At 53.9% G+C, this 19,161-nt stretch overlaps 1 protein-coding gene and 3 long non-coding RNA genes across 9 annotated transcripts in view; 2 read left to right on the top strand and 2 right to left on the bottom strand.

Annotated features, from left to right (window-relative positions):
• DAB2IP (DAB2 interacting protein) overlaps positions 1 to 7,672 on the bottom strand; it is a 208,807-nt gene extending 201,135 nt beyond the window's left edge. For all 6 annotated transcript variants that reach the window (XR_014081865.1, XR_014081863.1, XM_081588786.1 and 3 more), the window contains exon 1: positions 7,385 to 7,672. Coding sequence is in view for 4 of the 6 variants with exons in the window: in XM_081588786.1 (XP_081444912.1) it covers positions 7,385 to 7,424 (40 nt within the window). In the remaining 2 variants the exon portion in view is untranslated. The remainder of the gene's footprint in view (positions 1 to 7,384) is intronic.
• Positions 1,765 to 3,183, bottom strand: LOC145545090 (uncharacterized). Its single transcript, XR_014081866.1, has 2 exons — positions 3,055 to 3,183; positions 1,765 to 2,021 (listed from the first exon to the last, which is right to left on the bottom strand). It is a non-coding gene; the product is annotated as an uncharacterized LOC145545090 (long non-coding RNA).
• The window catches only part of LOC145545093 (uncharacterized), a 28,818-nt gene continuing 12,861 nt past the window's right edge, over positions 3,205 to 19,161 (top strand). Inside the window, exons 1-4 of the long non-coding RNA XR_014081869.1 lie at positions 3,205 to 3,336; positions 5,657 to 5,874; positions 7,629 to 7,763; positions 7,952 to 8,113. This is a non-coding gene — a long non-coding RNA (uncharacterized LOC145545093). The remainder of the gene's footprint in view (positions 3,337 to 5,656; positions 5,875 to 7,628; positions 7,764 to 7,951; positions 8,114 to 19,161) is intronic.
• On the top strand, positions 10,049 to 11,004 carry LOC145545092 (uncharacterized). The gene is made up of 2 exons (XR_014081868.1): positions 10,049 to 10,186; positions 10,732 to 11,004. It is a non-coding gene; the product is annotated as an uncharacterized LOC145545092 (long non-coding RNA).

Consider the following 19,161-nt stretch of genomic DNA (forward strand, 5'->3'; position numbering starts at 1 on the left):
TGGGTGCCTGGGAGGTCAAGCAAGATGGTCAGGGAAGGCTTCCTGGAGGAGGTGACACCCAGGTCACCCAGACTGAGACCTCAGGCTGAGTAAGAGCAGCCAGATTGGGGGAGAAGTAGTGGGAAGAATTGAGATAGAGTAGGGCTCCAGGCAGGGGGCATCAGCAAGTGCAAAGGTGAGGGCGGAGCTGGAGGATGGCACATTCAAGGTGAGATGAATTGATCATGAGGGAGTGGAGAGAAAGAAGGGAGTGCTGGAGACCAGGGCAGAGGTGTCATCCAAGGGTCAGACGGTGGATGGCCTTGATGCCATGGTAATGAGTTTAGACTGTCTCCTGCTGCAGAGGAGTGCCCTGTGTGACTTTCAGATGCCTGAGAGTGGCCCCTTTAGCTGCACGCAGAGGATGAGTTTGGGGGACAGGTGGAGATGGGGATCCCCAGGAGGGGACAAGGCAGCTATCTAGGAGTCCAAAATGGGGCGTGGCCTGAGGTGGGGGCAGAAGGTGGAGAGTCAGGGCAGAGCTCAGGACCACTTAGGAAGTAGAATGGCCCGTGAGGGGTTCTTGTTCCTCCTCTCTGAGGCCCTCATCTCCCTACCATGTAGTGGGGGATGGGCAGGAGGACCCCCAAAGACCCTCTCCTGAGCCTCCTCACACTTGGGGCCATTTTCTGTTTGCTCTAGTCTCCCAGGGCTTCTGAGGTGACCTCTTGGGAGGAAATCCAGCTGGGAGGAGCATAGCTCTAGCTTCTGAAGGCCTGGGGCGAGGTCAGGAGCGCAGGGCATACCCACCCCATAGAAGGAATGGGTTGGGCAGTGGGAACCAAGGGGGGGTCTCAGAGCACCCAGTGGTCCATTCGGGAGGACAGCCAGTGTGAGGGTGCTGGGACACACTGGGCCTCATGGAAAAGGCCCACCAGCCTTCTCAGTATAAGGGGGGCCCAGAGCCATGGTCCAGCAGCCTCGGTGTAAGTTAGGGCCCATTACTCACAAGACTGACACTTGGGTTCATGACCTCACCTCTTTGCGCCTGTTTCTTCATCTATAAAATGGGAATTAACACATGCCAGGAAATAATATATCAGGTGGGAGAGAAGCTTAGGGGAACGGTCCCTGCTGCTGAGTGATTCAACAAGGATCTGTACCTGGGTACCACAAGGTACCACCTGGGCACCACCCTGGTCCTCCCGCACAAGCCACGTGGCCCAGACCTGGGGGAGGTGCAGCAGGATGGAAGCCCAGGCCCCTGAGGAGGGCCCAGGGTGAAATGTCTTTGCTTCCTAAACACCTGGAGATCCCGAGTCAGCCTCTCCCCCCTTCTCCCACCAGGAGCCCCTCACCATGTGGACAGCAGCTCATCTTCCCTGAGCTTCCTCCTGCTCTGCCGGCCCGACTCCTCCCACCCTCCGTAGGCCACTCCCCATGGCCTTCTTGTGAAGCCAGCTGCTGGGGTGTGGGGGCATCCAAGATTTAAGCCCCTCCCTGTCCGGCCTCATTGTTCTTCTTTATTGACTCTTCTTCCTGATTTTGCCTCTTCCCAGCATCCTATGGGGTAAGAAGAGGTGGGGGGGCTCCTCCCCTCATCCACCTGCCCAGCTGGAGAAGGTCAGAGGCCCAGGCAAGGCTGGCCAGCAGGACTGAGGCTCTTCTGGACACAGAGAAGGGCTGTGGACCAGGGCCAGGATACCCGAGAGGCAGCCCAGAGTTATGGGCAGAAGCACAGGCGTCTAGGAGCCCTGGGTTTGAATCACAAGCACTTCCACTAACTTGTGGCCTTGGGTTCTTCAAAACCTCAGTCATCACATCTGAGCAATGGGGCTATTCCTTCCTATGTGAGGAACCGATGATTGCATGCGGACGCCTAGCACAGAGCTGGGCACATAGCCAGAGCTCAGGAAATGGGATCCCCATTCCACCTCTGTGGCCTGACTCCTTCACCTGTGAAAGGACCTCAGGTGGGGATGTAGCCTCTCCTGTTCCTTCCTCGTCCCCAGAGGCCCAGTCAGTGAGTCCACAGCAGAGCCCTAGAACAAGATGGAAGGAATCCGGATTTGGCCTCCCTTCCCCACCCCAGGGAGGCTGGGTGGCCATCATTACCTCAGTTTCACAGCTGGAGAAACTGAGGCTTGCTGTTGAGTGAGCTAAGTGGCAGAAACAGGAGGAGGCCCCAGGCCCTCCCTTGCCCCTGAGAGGTAGAACGCAGGTCTGGACAGCACCCATCTTCCCAAGGATCCACCCACACAGAAGCCTCAGAGAAGGTTCTAGTGGGTATTGCTCCAGAGCATGGGCTCTGGGTGGGACAAACCCACAGGACTCTCAGCTCTTCCACTCACTCACTGTGTGACTCTGGGTGAGTGACTCAGCCTCTCTGAACTTGTTGCCTTATCTTGAACATGAGAAGGACAACACCAGCCTTGCAGGGTCAGAGGAAGGGGAAGCGAGATGATGAATGTGAGGCACGTGGCCAGCTACATAGCTGCTGTTTTATGATTATTTTCTATTTGCTACCAGCTGAGGCATGTCTCTTATGACGTCTTCAGCTTCCCCCTCTCATGAGTGAAGGGCCAGGGAGCGGTGACATCAAGCTCCCTGACAGCTTCCAGCCCAAAATAGCCCTCTTTTTAGACTGACCCTCTCCCATTACAGTGGCTCCTGCGCTCACTGTCCCCAGCTGAGCTGACAACGCCTTTGGTGGTGGCTTGTGCCCTGTCACACTCATCCCCTGAACGGCTCTAACAAACACTCCTGGGTAGACAGGATTTTGGGTGGCAGCTTTGGCATAGAGACAGCTCTTGGAAAGCGCAGCAAAATGAAGCCCCCGGGCTCTGTGGCAACCTGGGTTAAATCACTGACCTTGCTCTAAGGTCTTGGTGTTACGTCCCTTCCCTGAGCCTCAGTTTCCTCATCTGGAAGATGGAGCTATAATATCAGCCTACTGTTGTGAGGATTCAAGTAGGCAGTGTACCTAAAGGACCTTGTCTTTGCAGGGGGTGGGGGGGCGGGGGCTGGCACGCATTAGGTGCTCAATAAATGGGACTGGTATGGTATCTGCCATACCTGAAAGTTTACAAAATCACCACCATCTGCCTCTTTGCAGGGCCCCCAGCTGGAGCCGAAGTCCTTTGGCGGTTATCATCAGAAGAAACTGAAGGTTCTGAGCTGTCTGTTCCACCCCCAGGGTTGCCAAAGCAACCAGCCCCTTCCTGAGCTTTTATCCTGACCGTCTGTCTGAGCCCAGCTCCCTCACCCATGAATCATAAACTACCCCCAACAGGTGTCCGGCCTCTCGTGGTTTCATCTCATCACCCTTCTGGAGACCCCAGTCAACCCAGGACACAGGCAAGGCAGCACTGAGTCTGTCCATTAGTCGGACAAAGAAGCTGAGTCTGAACAAGGAGCAGGGACTCAGTCCAGGCCACCCAGTGGCAGTGGGATGGATGAGGCTCAGGCCGCAGGGAGGCAAGAGGGTGCCAAGTGCTGAGTCGGAATTAGACTCTTAGATGGTCAGAGCTGGAAACAGTCGGGGGTGTGGAGAGCAGTACCCTCATCGGGCAGTTAAGGAAACAGAAGCCCAGAGAGGAGGAGGAGGCCTGAAGGCACGATCAAGTTAAGGGCAGGATCCAGCTCATTCACTCACTCATTCATTCATTCATCCTGTGAATGCATATGGAGCACCTTCCCAGAGCCAGGCACTGTGCAGGACCCTAGAGATACAGTGGCAAAGAAGACACAGTGCCTGCCCACAAGGATCTCAGGGTCTTAAGTGGGAGTCAAGTCAGTGACTGGGTGATCCCCTTGTCCCCTTCCTCAGCTATCACAGGACACGGGAAGGAAGTGCAGTGCTTTGCTTCTCCAGGTCGGCCTTTCCATGCAGCTCTGAAAGGCCCATGCCAGAGGGAGTCAGTCAGATCTTGTTTGGTCCTTACCCCCATTTACACTTGGGGAAACTGAGCCACCTCCATGAAGGGCTCTGCTAGGGTTAGTGTGCAGCCTCCAAGCCCTTGCCTTCCTGCCCCTGATTGTTGTATAAAAGAAACCTCTGCTCCTGTGTTTGCCACTCCCCCCAGCTGTGGTCTGAGTCCTCGATGACCTTGTTCTAAGGGTCTCGCATCTGAGGACACCCTATGGGGCTCTACTCAGCCCTGTCTGCTAAGATACCCTGAATGTGCCTGAGGCTTCCAGAACATCAGAGTCAGCGGCTGGGGACGTGGCCAAACTCCTCTCAGCCCCTGACCACCTAGTGAATGGAATCAGAGCTCAGGATATCCACCAAATGGAAGAAAGTCTTGCTCTGCTTGAAGAAGGGAAGGGCAGCCCAGAGCCCCTCCTCCAGCTGTGCCTCTCCCCACCCTGTCCCCATCCTGGGTCCCCAAGGAGCTCAGCTCACCGACCCTTGACCAGAAGCATCACCCTCACTGGAAGTGTCAGAGAACCCCCCACGCTGAGGTTCTCTCTGCCTGGAATGCCTTTCCTCACCTCCTTGGCTGGGCCAACCGAATCGTCTGCTCACTCACTTGTTCACAAGCATTTGTTGGATTCTCACTACAGGCCAGGCAGAGAGCCATGCTCTGGGGATATCAGCTGTCAGGGCACTTAGAGATGAGTGGGGGACAGAGGTTAAACACATACACGTACCATAATGTGTCATGCGACTAGGAGACTGAAAATGAAAGTGAAAATCGCTCAGTCGTATTTGACTCTCTGCGACCCCATGGAATTCTTCAGGCCAGAATACTGGAGTGGGTAGCCTTTCCCTTCTCCAGGGGATCTTCCCAATCCAGGGATCAAACCCAGGTCTCCGGCATTGCAGGCGAATTATTTACCAGCTGAGACACAAGGAAAGCCCATGTGCGACTAGGGACTGGTCCTATGAAGGAAAAGAAAGGGTAGGAGAGTGGGCTCTAATTTGACAGATAGAGTAACATGATCTAAGGAGGGTGTCTCTGAGGAAGTGACCTTCACTGGAGACTGGGAAGAGGAGGAGGAATTAGCTCCGTGAAGAAAGAGAGGAAAAGTATTCCAGGCAAAGGAAATAGCATATGCAAAGGCCCTGAGGGCATAGCTAGTTTGGTGAGTACAGAGCAGTGTGATTGGAGCCCATAGAGCCAGGGGATGAGGACAGAAGAGTCAGATCACGGAGGGAGGCAGAAACGATCAACCTTGCTGAAGGGACCTTGTGGATAACAGGGAGAGTGAGGGGTCCAAGAGAAGGAACCAGAAAAAAAAGACTGGGAGATAGATGGGAGGAAATCAGGAGGGTGGCCTATCTCAGAAGCCAGGTGAAGAAATTGTTTCACAAAAGAAGGAGTCATCCACTTCTTTGGTGGGGGAGTCACCTCCTCCAGGAAGCCTTCCTGGACTCCAGGTATGGGGTTAACGGTTCCATGGGGCCTTGGCCTTCCCCACCAGTGCTTCCCTCTCTCCCAGACTAGCCTGGGAGTGTCACAAAGGCCTCTGCCTTTGGTTTGACTTGTCTCTCTAACCCCAAAACTTAGTCCAGGATCTGAAAGTAGTATTTGTTAGATGAATAGCTGTCGGACCTTGACAGGATGGCCCCTTCAGCTTGGGGCCACTCCCAAGGACTTCCTGAGCTCCCCTCCCTTCCTGCTCATCACTTTCCTGAGGAACTGTCCCCTGTCCCCTTGCCTCTTTCCCTCAGATCCCAGGCACCTCACTGCCTGCCCAGCTTCCAGAAGGCCAACCACAGGCTTCCAAAACAAGGAAGGACAAGGAGCTGGAGCATGGGCCCTTCGGTTATGACGCAAGCAGTCTCTGTTTCCAGGGGCCCCGGACTTACCCTGCCCCAAGACTGCTGCTAGCAAACCTGTGGGACAGCAGGTGGAGGCTGTGGGTTCCTGAGACACCAGTGAGTTCCAGGTAGGGAGACGGAGGGATTTGGAGCCTTGCTTGGCTCTGGGTTGGTCCCCCAGACAGGGGTCTGTGCCCTCCATGGGGTGGCATCTAGGTGTCCCCTGCCAAGTTCAGGTGGACACCTCTGGAGACGGGCAGGCCTGTCCCACACCCCAGACTGTCTGCCCCCACCTGCCTCCCAGGAACTGACCACTCAGAATCCAGTCTCATATCATTTGTCTCCCACCGGAGGCCAGGAGCTCTTCCAGGGCCAAGGCGTCATCTCCCTTTTTCTCCCTCCCTTGCTCCCTCTCTTTCCTCTCTCCATTCACTAAACACAGCTGTTTCTTAGGCTTGAGTTCTCTCTTCCTGCACCCCTGACCCAACAGAGCCTGGCACGTGGGGGTCACTTGGCGGGCGTCCACTGGCCACCCGACCTCCCAAAGATGCCAGGCCCACGGGCTAGGCTAGGCGGCGCCAAGCTCCCCCGAGGGGGGCAGCTCCAAACGTAGCAAGAGCCCCTCTCCTTGGAAAGAACTGGAGCCGGCAGGAGAGAGGAAATTTGGCCTTGAATCTGTGCCCTGCGGCCAGGCCTGGCTGGGGTCGGGGGTGGGAGTCCAGGGGGAGAAGTATGCAGTTTTCTTAGCAGGAACCATAGGCCCAGGAGGATCCAGGTCCCCAAAAGACTGATCCTACTGGAGTGACGCCTTCCTTGACTAGCTCTCCCCTCCTTACAGAGCCTTAAAACCTATGCCCGCCCAGCCCAGCCCTCCTCAGTCCCTCAGCCACCCTCTGGCCCTCTTGCTTCCCTCGTGCCTTCCCACATCACAGAGATGGCCAGAGTGCCCCCCAGCATCCTAACCAAAGGTGCACAGCCTGGCTGGGCTGAGCAACCCGGGTCTTAGACCCCTGCAGCCCTGGAGCCCCCAGCCTGCAGAAACTGCCTTGGTTGATCCACTGGGAAATGTACAAGTCTCCGCCACCCACCGGCTCCCGACAAGGGCTCTGTCCCAAGCAACTTTCACCCAACAATCTGCCCAGGGTTTGCAGGGAGGCTTCGGCAGGGGCTGCTCCCTGGGGGCAGCCCCTGGGGCCCTGCAGAGTGGGGAATGCTTGCAGCCTGGCTTTAATTACAGACTGTGTTCCTCTTGCCTGGTCCATCTATATTTATCTGCAGGATCTCACTAATTAAATCCCCCACCGCACCCGGTAGGCCTGGGGATGACCACGAGTGAGGCAGACAGGCAGGGGGGCTGCAAACTTCCTTTCTTTCCTTCTGGTCCAGGAGCAAAACAGAAGCGGCTGAAACTCCTGCTCCCTCCCCCGACCCCGCTGATGCTTGGTCCCAAGGAATGCTGGCTCCGGGGACCCTTCAGCTCTGTTTCCCGCAACCCCCGGCACCCATGACCCACAGGTCCCCACACCAGGCAGTGCCCATCTTCCTCCCCGCTTCAACTCGCATTCCTGGATTCTCGCAGCAAACAGAGAAAGTCTCCCTGAGCAGCACTCTGCCACTTTGCTGGCGCTCTGGTCTTACCGAAGGAGTCGTCTTGGTCCAAGAGGGAGTCGGGCTCCATGGCGTATGGGACCCCAGCCCCTGGCCCCACCTGATTTATGAACCGAGGCTGTCTCCATGAGCGTCTGGGTTTCTCCTTTTGTATTCCATCTGGCGGCTTTTCCGACTAGATGACTGGGTATTCCTGCAAGCAGGCCCCTTTCCAGCCCTCGCCTTCATACAGTACATTTAAAGTAGCAGTAACCTCTTTTTCCTCCCCCCGCAGCCTGGCTGGAAACATTAGAAGGGACCGAGGCAGCAGAGATGTCTAAAATAGGAAGACGCCGGGACGATTGGCCTGGCTGCCCGCGACGCTGGCTGCGGGGATCTGGCCGGCCTGCGCAAATGGAAAAGCTAAGAGGTAAGGGTGAGCCTAGGCTGAGCATCTGGAAGCTGGCTCCGGGAGCCCCCGGGGTCTGTGGGAAGGGGGGAGGCTGACCCACCCACGGGAGGGGATGGGGGGGTCCGCTCTGTTCACTGCCCAGTGCCCAAACCCCAGGGGCTTCTCCCAGGCCCTGCTGGAACCTCCCACTCAAATCTGTTCTACAGACATTTCCTGCAGTGTGGGGGATGCAGAAATTGACTCATCCATCCATTCAGTCAGACACTAAGATTTTTTTTTGAGCATCTACTCGGCGCCAGACACCGTGCCAGGTGCTGGGTTTTGCAGGAGGGAGCAAGTCTCAGCATCTGGTCTCTTGGAGCTCACAGGTAGGTAAACAGGCCTGTGCAATGCAGCGTGTGCGGTAAGAGCTGTGGGAACATAAAAAAAACAGGCTGCCTCACCCAGACAGGGGGAGGTGGTCAGGGAAGGCTTCCTGGAGGACTGGGCACTTAAGCTGGGGCCTTATGGGTGAGTAGCAATTAACCAGCTGAAGAAGGATGGAGTGAGGGGGAGAGTGTGCTGGGTAGAGGGAGCGGCCTGTGCAGAAGCCCTGAACTGAGATGGCACTTGGGGTGTTCAGTGAGCTCTTCAAGAAGTTCCAGGCAGTTGGAGCAGCGGCCATGGCAGAGGTTGTGGGAGAGAAGTAGCAGAGGGGATCGGGCAGGGCCTCACAGGCGGGGATGGTTCTCAGGTTTGTCCCAGGGGATGACGCGTGGGAGGGAGACATTCCAGGCTACTCTTTAGAAAGGCCTCTCTGGCTACTGTATAAGAGGGCAGAGGCTGGGGCAGGACTGGATGGGGGCTGTCAAGTCCCCGGGGGAGAGGGACACTGGCCTCTACAGGCACAGCTATAATCACACTGGGTGCCACTCACTAAGCAGCCACCAGAGCCGGGCACCAGTCCCAATGCTCCCCACATCGATACAATCAGTCCTCAGTGACCCTGCCAGCAGAAACCCTGCCCGTCCTGTTTTACAGATGAGGACAAGGCCGACGAGAGAGGAGAATGACTTGTTCAAGGCTTGTGAGTGGCCTTCAGACCAGGCCTGGACCCCCAGAGAGGTCATAGCCTTGATGCTGGTGGGGAGGGGGGTGGTGCTGGGGGGAGGACAAAGAGGTGGTAATTCAATCCACATCCCAGACCTAGAATACAACAGGGCCCCAGGGTTTGCGGGACAGGGAGTATGTCATGTGGGCCCAATCAGGGAAGGCTGCCTGGGGGAGGAGGCATCTGAACAGGACAGAGAGAGGAGCAGGATATGGATGGGCGAGTGGGAGAAGGTGCGGGCCTCCCAGGCAGAGGGAATGGCATAGGCAAAGGCACAGAGGCAGGAAGGGAATGACAGCAGCAAATGAAAGCAGCACGCAGAAGGAATGACAAGTAGCCGGGAGGGTGTCGGGCAGGTGAGTGGTTGGGGCCAGAACAAGAGGACGTGGAATCACAGCCTGGGAGTGCGGGCTTGGCCCAGGGACCACGGGCAGCCTCGAAAGCCCTCTGTGCAGAGGACAGCCTGCATCCCAATGGGTGCCTGGGTATCCCTGGGGACAGCCCTTTCCCAGAATTCTCCTTAACATTCTGCACTTACAGCAGAGAAACTGTCTGCTCCCCACAGATCACTGGGACATTAGAAACTGAGCCTCAGTAACCAGAGTTTTGGAGACATAGCCCTGAGGCTGAGGCAGAGGGGACATTAAGAGGAAGAGATGGGGACTTCCCTGGTGGTCCAGTGGCTAAGACTTGGTGCTTCCAATGCTGGGGGCCTGGGGTTCAATCCCTGGTCAGGGAACTAGATCCCACAAGCTGCAACTTAAAGCTCCTGCATGCCATGACTAAAACCTGGCACAGCTAAATAAATAAAGAAAACATATTTTAAAAAAGAGAAGGGAGATGGGGGACTTTCCTGGTGGTACCGTGGTTAGGACCCTGCACTTCCACTGCAAGGGGCAAGGCTTCAACCCCTGTTCGGGGAACTAAGGTCCTGCATACCATGTGGTGTGGCCCCCCCAAAAAATTGTCAATAAAAATTTTAGAAAAAAAAAAGAGGCGGGAGATAGGAGATAGAGACAAGCTAGGAGGCTGGCAGGAGGAACCAGGCCAGGGGTGGCAGGGAGGGAAGCACCCCCCTGGACCCCTTCCAGCCCCCGCTGCTGCCCAGTGCTCCCAGAGCAGCCAGTGACTGCTGATGTGGTTGGCCTAGCCTGGGGGAAGCTCCTCTGTCACCCGTGACCACCCCTTTGTGATGACAGAGATCCTAGCGCCCAGCCTCTCGCTGCCTTAATTACAGGGAGGTCAGGCCCTACCCAGGCAGCTGCAGGCATCAGGCTCCCTGGATCTCTGACTCAGTGGGTGTGGGGGTCTAGGAGTGGTGGATGGGAAGCCTGGACCCCCTAGTCAACAGGTGAGCTCAGATCCAGTTTCCCCTACTTCCCCCAACCTCCAGGGACCCCAGGGCTTCCGGGAGTCCCAGGGACTCAGGGAGCTATGGGGGCCCATTTGCACAGAGGCACTTGAGGTCTTCTTCTCACTAGAGTGTGATAGGGCTGAAATCAACCATCTGGGTTTCTATCCAGACTCTGCTGCTTATGAGGTGAGTGACACTGAGCTACTGACTCCACACTTGGGAGTCTCGGTGGTGGAATGGGGCTGCTCCTGGCCTCTCCTCATAGGGTGGTCATGGATTAGATGGACCACACTGCAACAGGCCAGCAGGTTGCCATAGAGATGCAGCTGCATCCACCCACTCACTCTTTCTGTGCCTGCCACGCCCAGGCTGGGCCAAGTCTGGGAGCCAGACACATAAAGGAAGAATCAAAACCCAGGATCTGAAAGCTAGAGGGGAATACAGTGAGGCTGGAGGAGGGAGCAATCTGCATAGCAGAATCAGAAGAGCCTCGCAGGGCTTCCCTGGTAGTCTAGTGGTTAAGAATCCTCCTTCCAATGCAGGGGACACAGGTTCGATCCCTGGTCCAGGAAGATCCCACATGCTGTGGAGCAACTAAGCCCATGTGCCGCCACTACTGAGCCCAGACTCTAGAGCCCGTGCTTTGCAACAAGAGAAGCCACTGCAATGAGAAGCCCGAGCACCAGAGTGAAGAGTATGCCCAGTTCACCATAACAAGAGAAAGTCCATGTGCAGCAATGAAGACCCAGTGCAGCCAAATAAGTCAATACATTTTTTAAAATAATAATAATAATAAAGAAAAGCTTTGCAGAGGAGAGACCGACTGAGCTGGACAGACAGGGATGAAGAGGTGTTCTCCGGGCAGACACTAGTAAGAGCAGGCAACACTATTGCATGGACTAAGAATAAGGCACGAGACGTCCAGCATCCCTGGTGGTGTGAGCGTTCAAGTTCTCTTCTGCTCCGGGTTCTGATTTTCTAGTTAAACCCTGTGTCCAGGGCCAAATGGAGTCCATAGTCTTGCCCAGCCTGGGGCTCTGAACTGGGGTGGAGCCTGACCCCAGGCTCAGACCCTCTCCCTCCCTGCATGGCTCCTCTCCAGAACACAGACCAACGTGGGCTGGAGTCTACTTCGGAGCATCCTGGCTGGTATCTCAAGTGAGGACAGGTAACCCTGCCTGAGTCTGAACCCCAGCTACCAGTTGGGTGACCCTCAGCAAGTGATTTTACTTCTCAGAGCCTCAGTTTCCTCATCTGTAATAGAAGTAAGGAGAGTCCTGGAGGGCTGGTGGGAGAATTAATGAGTTAATACAGGGGGATCTTAGAACAGGGCCAGAAGAAGCGTTCGGTAAAGCTAAAGTTGAGAGTCCTCAACACAGCCTTCCAGGCCCTCCTTATCTCATCTCTCTCCCTCTCCCCTCCCCCTCCCCCAGACTTCCAGGCCTTTTCTTTGAACTGCCCCAGGGCCTGGCCATTTCCTCTGCTTAGAGTGAAATCTCCCCGAATCCTCGAATCCTCGCTATCCCCACTCTGTGTTCAGGTCCCCCACCACCTCTCTGAGATATCAGGTCCCTTGCCCCTTCCCTCACCCCACTCCTGGCTTTAGTTTTCTTCTTAGCCCTTTCGATAGACATCACCTGACATTATTGTTGTAGTTCAATCGCTAAGTCGTGTTTGACTTTGCAACCCCGTGGACTGCAGCACGCCAGGCTTCCCTGTCCTTCACTGTCTCCCAGAGTTTGCTCAAATTCATATCCACTGAGTCGATGATGCCATCCAGCCATCTCATCCTCTGTTGCCTCCTTCTCCTCCTGCCCTCAATCTTTCCTAGCATCAGAGAGTCTTTTCCGGTGAGTTGGCTCTTCACATCAGTATTGGAGCTTCAGCTTCAGCATCAGACCTTCCAATGAATATTTAGGGTTGATTTCCTTTAGGATTAACTGGTTTGATCTCCTTTCTGTCCAAGGGACTCCCAAGAGTCTTTTCCAGTACCACAGCTATATGCTTATTTGCATCTTATTTGCCAGTTCCTGCTTTCACGTAAGATCCATGCTGTAGAACAGTCCCCAGCTGGCTCACCTGAAGTGGATCCCCTCTAAACATGTGTGGAAGGACTCAGTGTTAGCTGCAATGGTTATTTTCCCCCACTGCTCCCTGCCTTGATAATCAGCCCACCACCCAGGAGCTCTCACTGAGTTCCAGGGCTCCTCACACACAGTTACACTCCTGCGTCTTCCTGCTTATCTGCTTGGACTGGGTTCTCCCTTCTCAGTAGGGGCTGGGCCCCCAGGGCCAGCCAACAGGAGGGAGGCCAGAGGGTCTTCTACTTGGGGATGAGGGGCTGTACTGTGAGCCTGCTACCCTTCTGCACCTCACACCAACTTTTCCAAAAAAGTTTCCTGAGTCCCATTTCACAGATGGGAACACTGAGAGGCTACAGTGAATCCCTGAGAAGTGGCAGAGCTGGGGTTTGAGACCTTGTCTGCAGGATGAGAAGGCCCTGTTGGCCCCACTGTAGCACCTAACAGGCCCTCAGGAGCTTGTCTGGAGGATGCGACAGGCAGGCTCAGAGGTGGGACATGGGAGAGGGTGGGCAAGAAGACAGACCAGCCTTGGGGCTGCTCCCTGGTAGCCCCACTTTCCATCCTGGGCCCCTTTAAGCAGCTGCCATCTCCCGCGTTTAAGGAGAGAGTTGCTTTGCTTTTTTGGTTCTATGGCCACGAAACTGAGGGCTGACACCTTTAAATAAATTCTGAGCTAGCCAGCAGGGGACAGGGGCAGATTATAGGTTGGCCTTGTCACTGGCTCCACGGGGGCAAGGAGGGTCTCCTTCTGATGACAGCACCCACTCCCTGCATTCCGGGTCCCTCTCAGGGTATCCTAACCACGTCGTCCTGGGAAACTAGGACTCAGAGAAAGGAGACACAACCTCACAGCCAGGAAGTGGCAGGAGCAAGGCCCAAACTCTGGACTCTTACACCACCCCACGCTGCTGGGCTGGATTAGAAATCCAAGACCTTTGCTCATGTGCTGTGGGAAGGTTAAGTCGCTTGCCCTCGGTGGTCACACAGTGGATTCCAGGGCCCCGACTCGCAACCACATTGTGCTGTGGGCTTTTTGTCCTGCAAATGTGAAGCTGAATTATCATGAAAGAATCTCAGACCTTTCCAGGAAGAAGCAAGCCCTAGATAAATGCCGGGAGTTAGGGGGTTTCCAGGGCTCAGGGGATGTCAAGGATGGTGGCCTGGGGTCCTCAAAGTTCCTGACGTCCTCGATTTGGTGATGAGCAGTGGGGCTCCACATGGTACATCCTGGTTGCTGGGTGCTAGGGTCCTGCTTCGGGTTCCAGGAAACCCTGGAGACATGGGCACACCCTGCTTTCCGGCAGCAGGGATCAGACAGGCTGGCACGATGTGAGGCGATCTTTGGTGGCTGGCAAGGATACTGCTCTCCATCCGCCTCCTCCCCCAGCCCTCAGCAGTTCCCCAAGTGCCCGGTCACTGCCCCAGGAGGATCCCAGGCTTCCCAGAGCCCCAGGTTGGAGGCTCATCCAGTGCACACTCCCAAGGGGGCAGAAATCTCTCCCATGACATCCTTGCTCCAACTCTGCTTGCTTACCTCTCAGGACGGGGAGCTCCCTCCCTCTCAGGAAGTCAGTTGCCTCTAATGCCAAGTAAGGTCCTCTCTCAATGGAGTCATGTTGTGCTGTCCCCGTGCTGCTCCACATTGGTCCTGGCCTTGGGGGAAACCCCTGTGACCCTCAGAACCCAGCCCCCACACATGAGCTCAGCCCTCTGCACTCCACCTGACCCACACCCCTCCCCATGCTTCCTGGCTAGTGTTCAGGTTTTGTGGTGAGTCAGGAAAAAAACCAAGAAGCCTGGAAGCGTTTTACCCGTTCTGTGATGACGGCAGCCATGCAATTCAGCAAACTTTCACTGGAGACTGCCAAGTGCTGGAGACACAGAAATGAATCAGAGTCCCTGGATCTCCACTAGGATGGGGGAGGGAGGCCTGGGAGGGATGCCCAAGGCATCAGCCAGGGGGTTTAGAAGCAATCTTTTAGGATGGCTAGTTTTCCAGAGGGCTTCCCAGGTGGCTCAGTGGTAAAGAATCCGCCTGCCAAGCAGGAGATGTGGGTTCAATCCTGGGGTCAGGAGAGCCTCTGGAGAAGGGAATGGCTACCCACTCCCAGTATTCTTGCCTGAAGAAATCCATGGACGAGGAGCCTTGGCGGACTATAGTCCATTGGGGGGGGGTCGGTCACAAAAGAGTCGGACACAACTTAGCGACTAAACAACAAGTATTCCAGAAGGAGACAAGGGGAGAGATGGTTGGATGGCATCACCAATACAACGGACATGAGTTTAAGGAAACTGCAGGAGATAGTGAAGGACAGGGAAGCCTGGCGTGCTGCATTCCATGGGGTTGAAAAGAGTCAGATGTGACTGAGTGACTGAACAACGATAGACAAGGGGAGGGACAGAGAGAGTGGGTTGGGGGAAAGGACCTGAGAGAGCAGAGGCCAAGTCCTAGGACCACTGATTAGCCTGGGATAAGAGGTACTAGACACGCAGACAGAGAACAGACATGGAGACACAGCGGGAAAGGGGAGGCTGGGACGAATTGAGAGAGTAGCTCTGACATATAGACACTCCTGTGTGTAAAACAGCTGGTGGGAAGCCGCTGTATAGCCCGGGGAGCTCAGCTCCGTGCTCTGTGATGCCCTAGAGGGGTGGGATGGGGTGGGGTGGGAGGACGGCTCAAGAGGGAGGGGATATATGTCCACATATAGCTGATTCACGCTGTTGTATGGCAAAAACCAACACACCAGTGAAAGCAATTATCCTCCACTTCAGAATAAATAAACATACACAGTTTTTTTTTAAGTATTATGTATCAGGGGCCAGCACACTTTTTCCGTAAAGGACCAGATGGTCAATATTTTTGGCTTTGCGGGCCACACAGCCTCTGCTGTAAAACGACCCAGGCCTACTGTCAAAGCTCTGAACAGCCCTGGACAATACATCAATGAAGGAGCGTGGGCTTGTTCCAACCACAACTTGAGTTGTCAACTCTGAAATTTGAATTTCATGATTTTCTCATGTCATGAAGCAGTATCCTGCTTTTGATTATTTCCCAGCCATTAAAAAATGTAAAAAGCATCCTTGGCCCACAGGCTGTTCAAAAGCAACATGGTGGGCTGGATTTGGCCCCCAGGCCAGAGTTTGCCAACCCCTGCTGTACAGGTTTGGGAAGACTGGGCGATGAGGCTGGAAAGTTGGGTAGAAGAGAGCCTTGACTCTCTCCCCAACCCAGCTGCCTTCAACCACCGCCTGACATCAAGAAGCTAGAAAAGTGTGTGTTTGGATCAAGCGCTGAAACATACATAGGGACAACCGCCCAATTACACAGGAATACAAGCTGATTGATTAAAGGCAATAAAGAAGTATATAGATTAATAAGGAAATTTCCCCTCCAATCCCACTCTGTACCCTAGGGATGATGTGGTGAGGAGGTGGGTGAATAGGAGTCCAACCTCCTTCCTATGCGCACGGACGTGGGGACACGGACACACACACACACACACATGCAGAGTATGTGCTTATTCACACCACACGTGGCTCATCCTGTGATTGTTCTCTGATGCGCTCTTGTCGCTTAGCAGCTCAATCCTGAATCTTCCCATCTCCTCTTTGATTTTTGTTTTGGCCACCAAGTGCTGCGTGGTGCTGTGCCATCATCCACCCAGTGGTCCTTCACTGAGGGATATTCAGGCTGGCCTCTGCTTTGCATAATGACAAGCACACACATCTATTTCTGTGCACCAGTGCTAGGACTTTAATTGCAGATATTTTCAGAAGCACAATTGCTGTGTCAAAAGGCATGAGAACAAAGACGAATATATATCACTTACACGTGGGCTCAAAAAAATGATACAAACGAACTCATACACGAAACAGGAACAGAGCCACAGGCATAGAAAACAAACTTTATGGGTGTCAAAGGGAAAAGAAGGGAGAGAAATAAACTAGGAGTTTGGGATTAACAAAGACACACTGCTATGGGTCATCAAAAAAGCAAGAGAGTTCCAGAAAAATATCAATTTCTGCTTTATTGACTATGACAAAGCCTTTGACTGTGTGGATCACAATAAACCTTGGAAAATTCTGAAAGAGATGGGAATACCAGACCACCTGACCTGTCTCTTGAGAAACCTGTATGCAGGTCAGGAAGCAACAGTTAGAACTGGACATGGAACAACAGACTGGTTCCAAATAGGAAAAGGAGTACATCAAGGCTGTATATTGTTACCCTGCTTATTTAACTTATATGCAGAGTACATCATGAGAAACGCTGGGCTGGAAGAAGCACAAGTTGGAATCAAGATTGCCGGGAGAAATATCAATAAACTCAGATATGCAGATGACACCACCCTTATGGCAGAAAGCGAACAGGAACTAAGAAGCCTCTTGATGAAAGTGAAAGAGGAGAGTGAAAATGTTGGCTTAAAGCTCAACATTCAGAAAACTAAGATCATGGCATCTGGTCCCATCACTTCATGGGAAATGAATGGGGAAACAGTGGAAATAGTGTCAGATTTTATTTTTGGGGGCTCCAAAATCACTGCAGATGGTGATTGCAGCCATGAAATTAAAAGACACTTACTCCTTGGAAGGAAAATTATGACCAACCTAGATAGTATATTAAAAAGCAGAGACATTACTTTGCCACCAAAGGTCTGTCTAGTCAAGGCTATGGTTTTTCCAGTAGTCATGTATGCATGTGAGAGTTGGACTGTGAAGAAAGCTGAGCAGAGCACCGAACAATTGATGCTTTTGAACTGTGGTGTTGGAGAAGACTCCTGAGAGTCCCTTGGACTGCAAGGAGATCCAACCAGGCCATCCTAAAAGAGATCAGTCCTGGGTGTTCATTGGAAGGACTGATGTTGAAGCTGAAACTCCAATACTTTGGCCACCTCATGCGAGGAGTTGACTCATAGGAAAAGACCCTGATGCTGGGAAGGATTGGGGGCAGGAGGAGAAGGGGACGACAGAGGATGAGATGGTTGGATGGCATCACCGACTCGATGGACATGAGTTTGGGTAAACTCTGGGAGTGGGTGATGGACAGGGAGGCCTGGCGTGCTGCGGGGTTGCAAAGAGTCAGACACGACTGAGTGACTGAACTGAACTGAACTGAACTGATGTATAAAATAAATAAACAAAAAGGACTTACTGTATAGTATAGGGAATTATACTCAATATTTTTAGTAAATTATAAGGGAAAAGAATATGAAACTGAAATATATATATATATGTACATGTATAACTGAATCACTTTGCTGTACACTTGAAAGTAACACAACATTGTAAACCAACTGTATTTCATCCACCCACACATCCATCCATTCATCTTCCCATCCTTCATCCATTTACCCTTCCAACCATCCATCACTCAACCATTTATCCACCCAAGTACCCATTCTCCATCCATCCACCCATCCACCTACCCATTCATCCACCCCTCCATCCACCCACCCATCCGTCCATGCATTCATTATCTGTTGAGTAGTGAAGATGGCTTGAGTCCTCTGGCGCTGGTGGTGAATGCAATCATGTTTCTGCCTTCTTGGTCTTCACTGTCTGGTGAAAGATGGTCTACACATGCCAGGTACTGAGAATACAGTACGGAACACAAGAGGAAAAAAAAAAAAATCCCTGCTTTCCAGGATTCATACTCTCATGGAGGAGACACAAGCAGACACGGTAGGCAGGGTGATGATAAGGACTAGTGAGGAAAATAAGGCAGAGTGAGGGGCCAGGAAGTCCTGCGAGGTGGGGTTGTATGGACGCTGGTCGGGGGAGACCTCTCGGGCAGAGCTCCAGAGCGATGAGGGAGGGGGCTGCACACATGTGGGCGGGGGGAGTGTCGAAGGCAGAGGGAACAGCCGGTGCAAAGGCTCCGAGGCGGGGGTTTTCGGGAACAGCCAAGGAAGCCAGCATTGGGGTGAGGGTGAGAGAGCAGTCAGCTCCCCGAGGTGCAGGGGAAGGCTTGGCTGTTACTCTGAGTCAGGAGGGGGCCTTGGAAGCTCTGGGGTAGGGGGATTGGCTGCTGGGTTGGGAATAGACAGAAGGGGGCCAGGGCTGAAGCAGGGAGAAGGGTTAAGAGGTCATCGAACTTGACCCAATAAGAGATTCTAGGCCAGATGGTTGGGTAGAGGTGGTGGGTGGGGTTGAAAGGGGTGTTCTTTGAAGGCAGTGGTGGTGTTGTTCAGTCGTTAAGTCGAGTTCAGCTCTGTAGCACAGCTGCCCCCTTTCATGGAATTCTCCAGGCAAGAACATTGGAGTGGGTTGCCATTTCCTCCTGCAGGGGATCTTCCTGACTCAGGGATCAAACCCATATCTCCCGAGTCTCCTGCATTAGTAGGCAGATTCTTTACCACTGAGCCACCAGGGAAGCCCACTTTGAAGCCATAGGCTTTCCTTGTGGACTGGATATGGGGTGGTGAAAAGGTATGAAGGACAACACTGAGATTTTTGGCCTCATAAACCAGAGCAATGCGGACAGTGAAGGGAGAGCAGGTGGAAGGAGGGAGTTTGAAGCCCGAGCTTCATTTGAACAAGGCGAACTGGAGATGCGCATTAGCCATGGAGTGGAGAGGTGAGGAGCAGCCTACAGGACAGAGCCTGGACTTCGGGGACAGGTCCAGGCTGAAGACGGAAACATGGGTGGGACTGAAAGCCTGGATGCCAACCCCAAGGGAGAGAGGAGATGGAGTAGAGAAGAGGTCTGGGGGCCCAATCCCGGGGCACCCCAACCTTAGAGGGCAGGGAGATGAGGAAAAGCCTGGCAAGAGGACGCAGAAGGAGCAGCCAGCAAGGAGGAGGAGGAGGGTGGGGACCTAGGAACCAAGGGGGAGGACTTTCAGCAAGGAGAGCATGAGGTGATGCTGAACAGCTGAGTGAGTC

The sequence above is a fragment of the Giraffa tippelskirchi genome, chromosome 4, assembly GCF_054371585.1.
Source record: "Giraffa tippelskirchi isolate mGirTip1 chromosome 4, T2T-mGirTip1v1.2.pri, whole genome shotgun sequence".
In the NCBI taxonomy this organism is placed as follows: domain Eukaryota; kingdom Metazoa; phylum Chordata; class Mammalia; order Artiodactyla; family Giraffidae; genus Giraffa; species Giraffa tippelskirchi.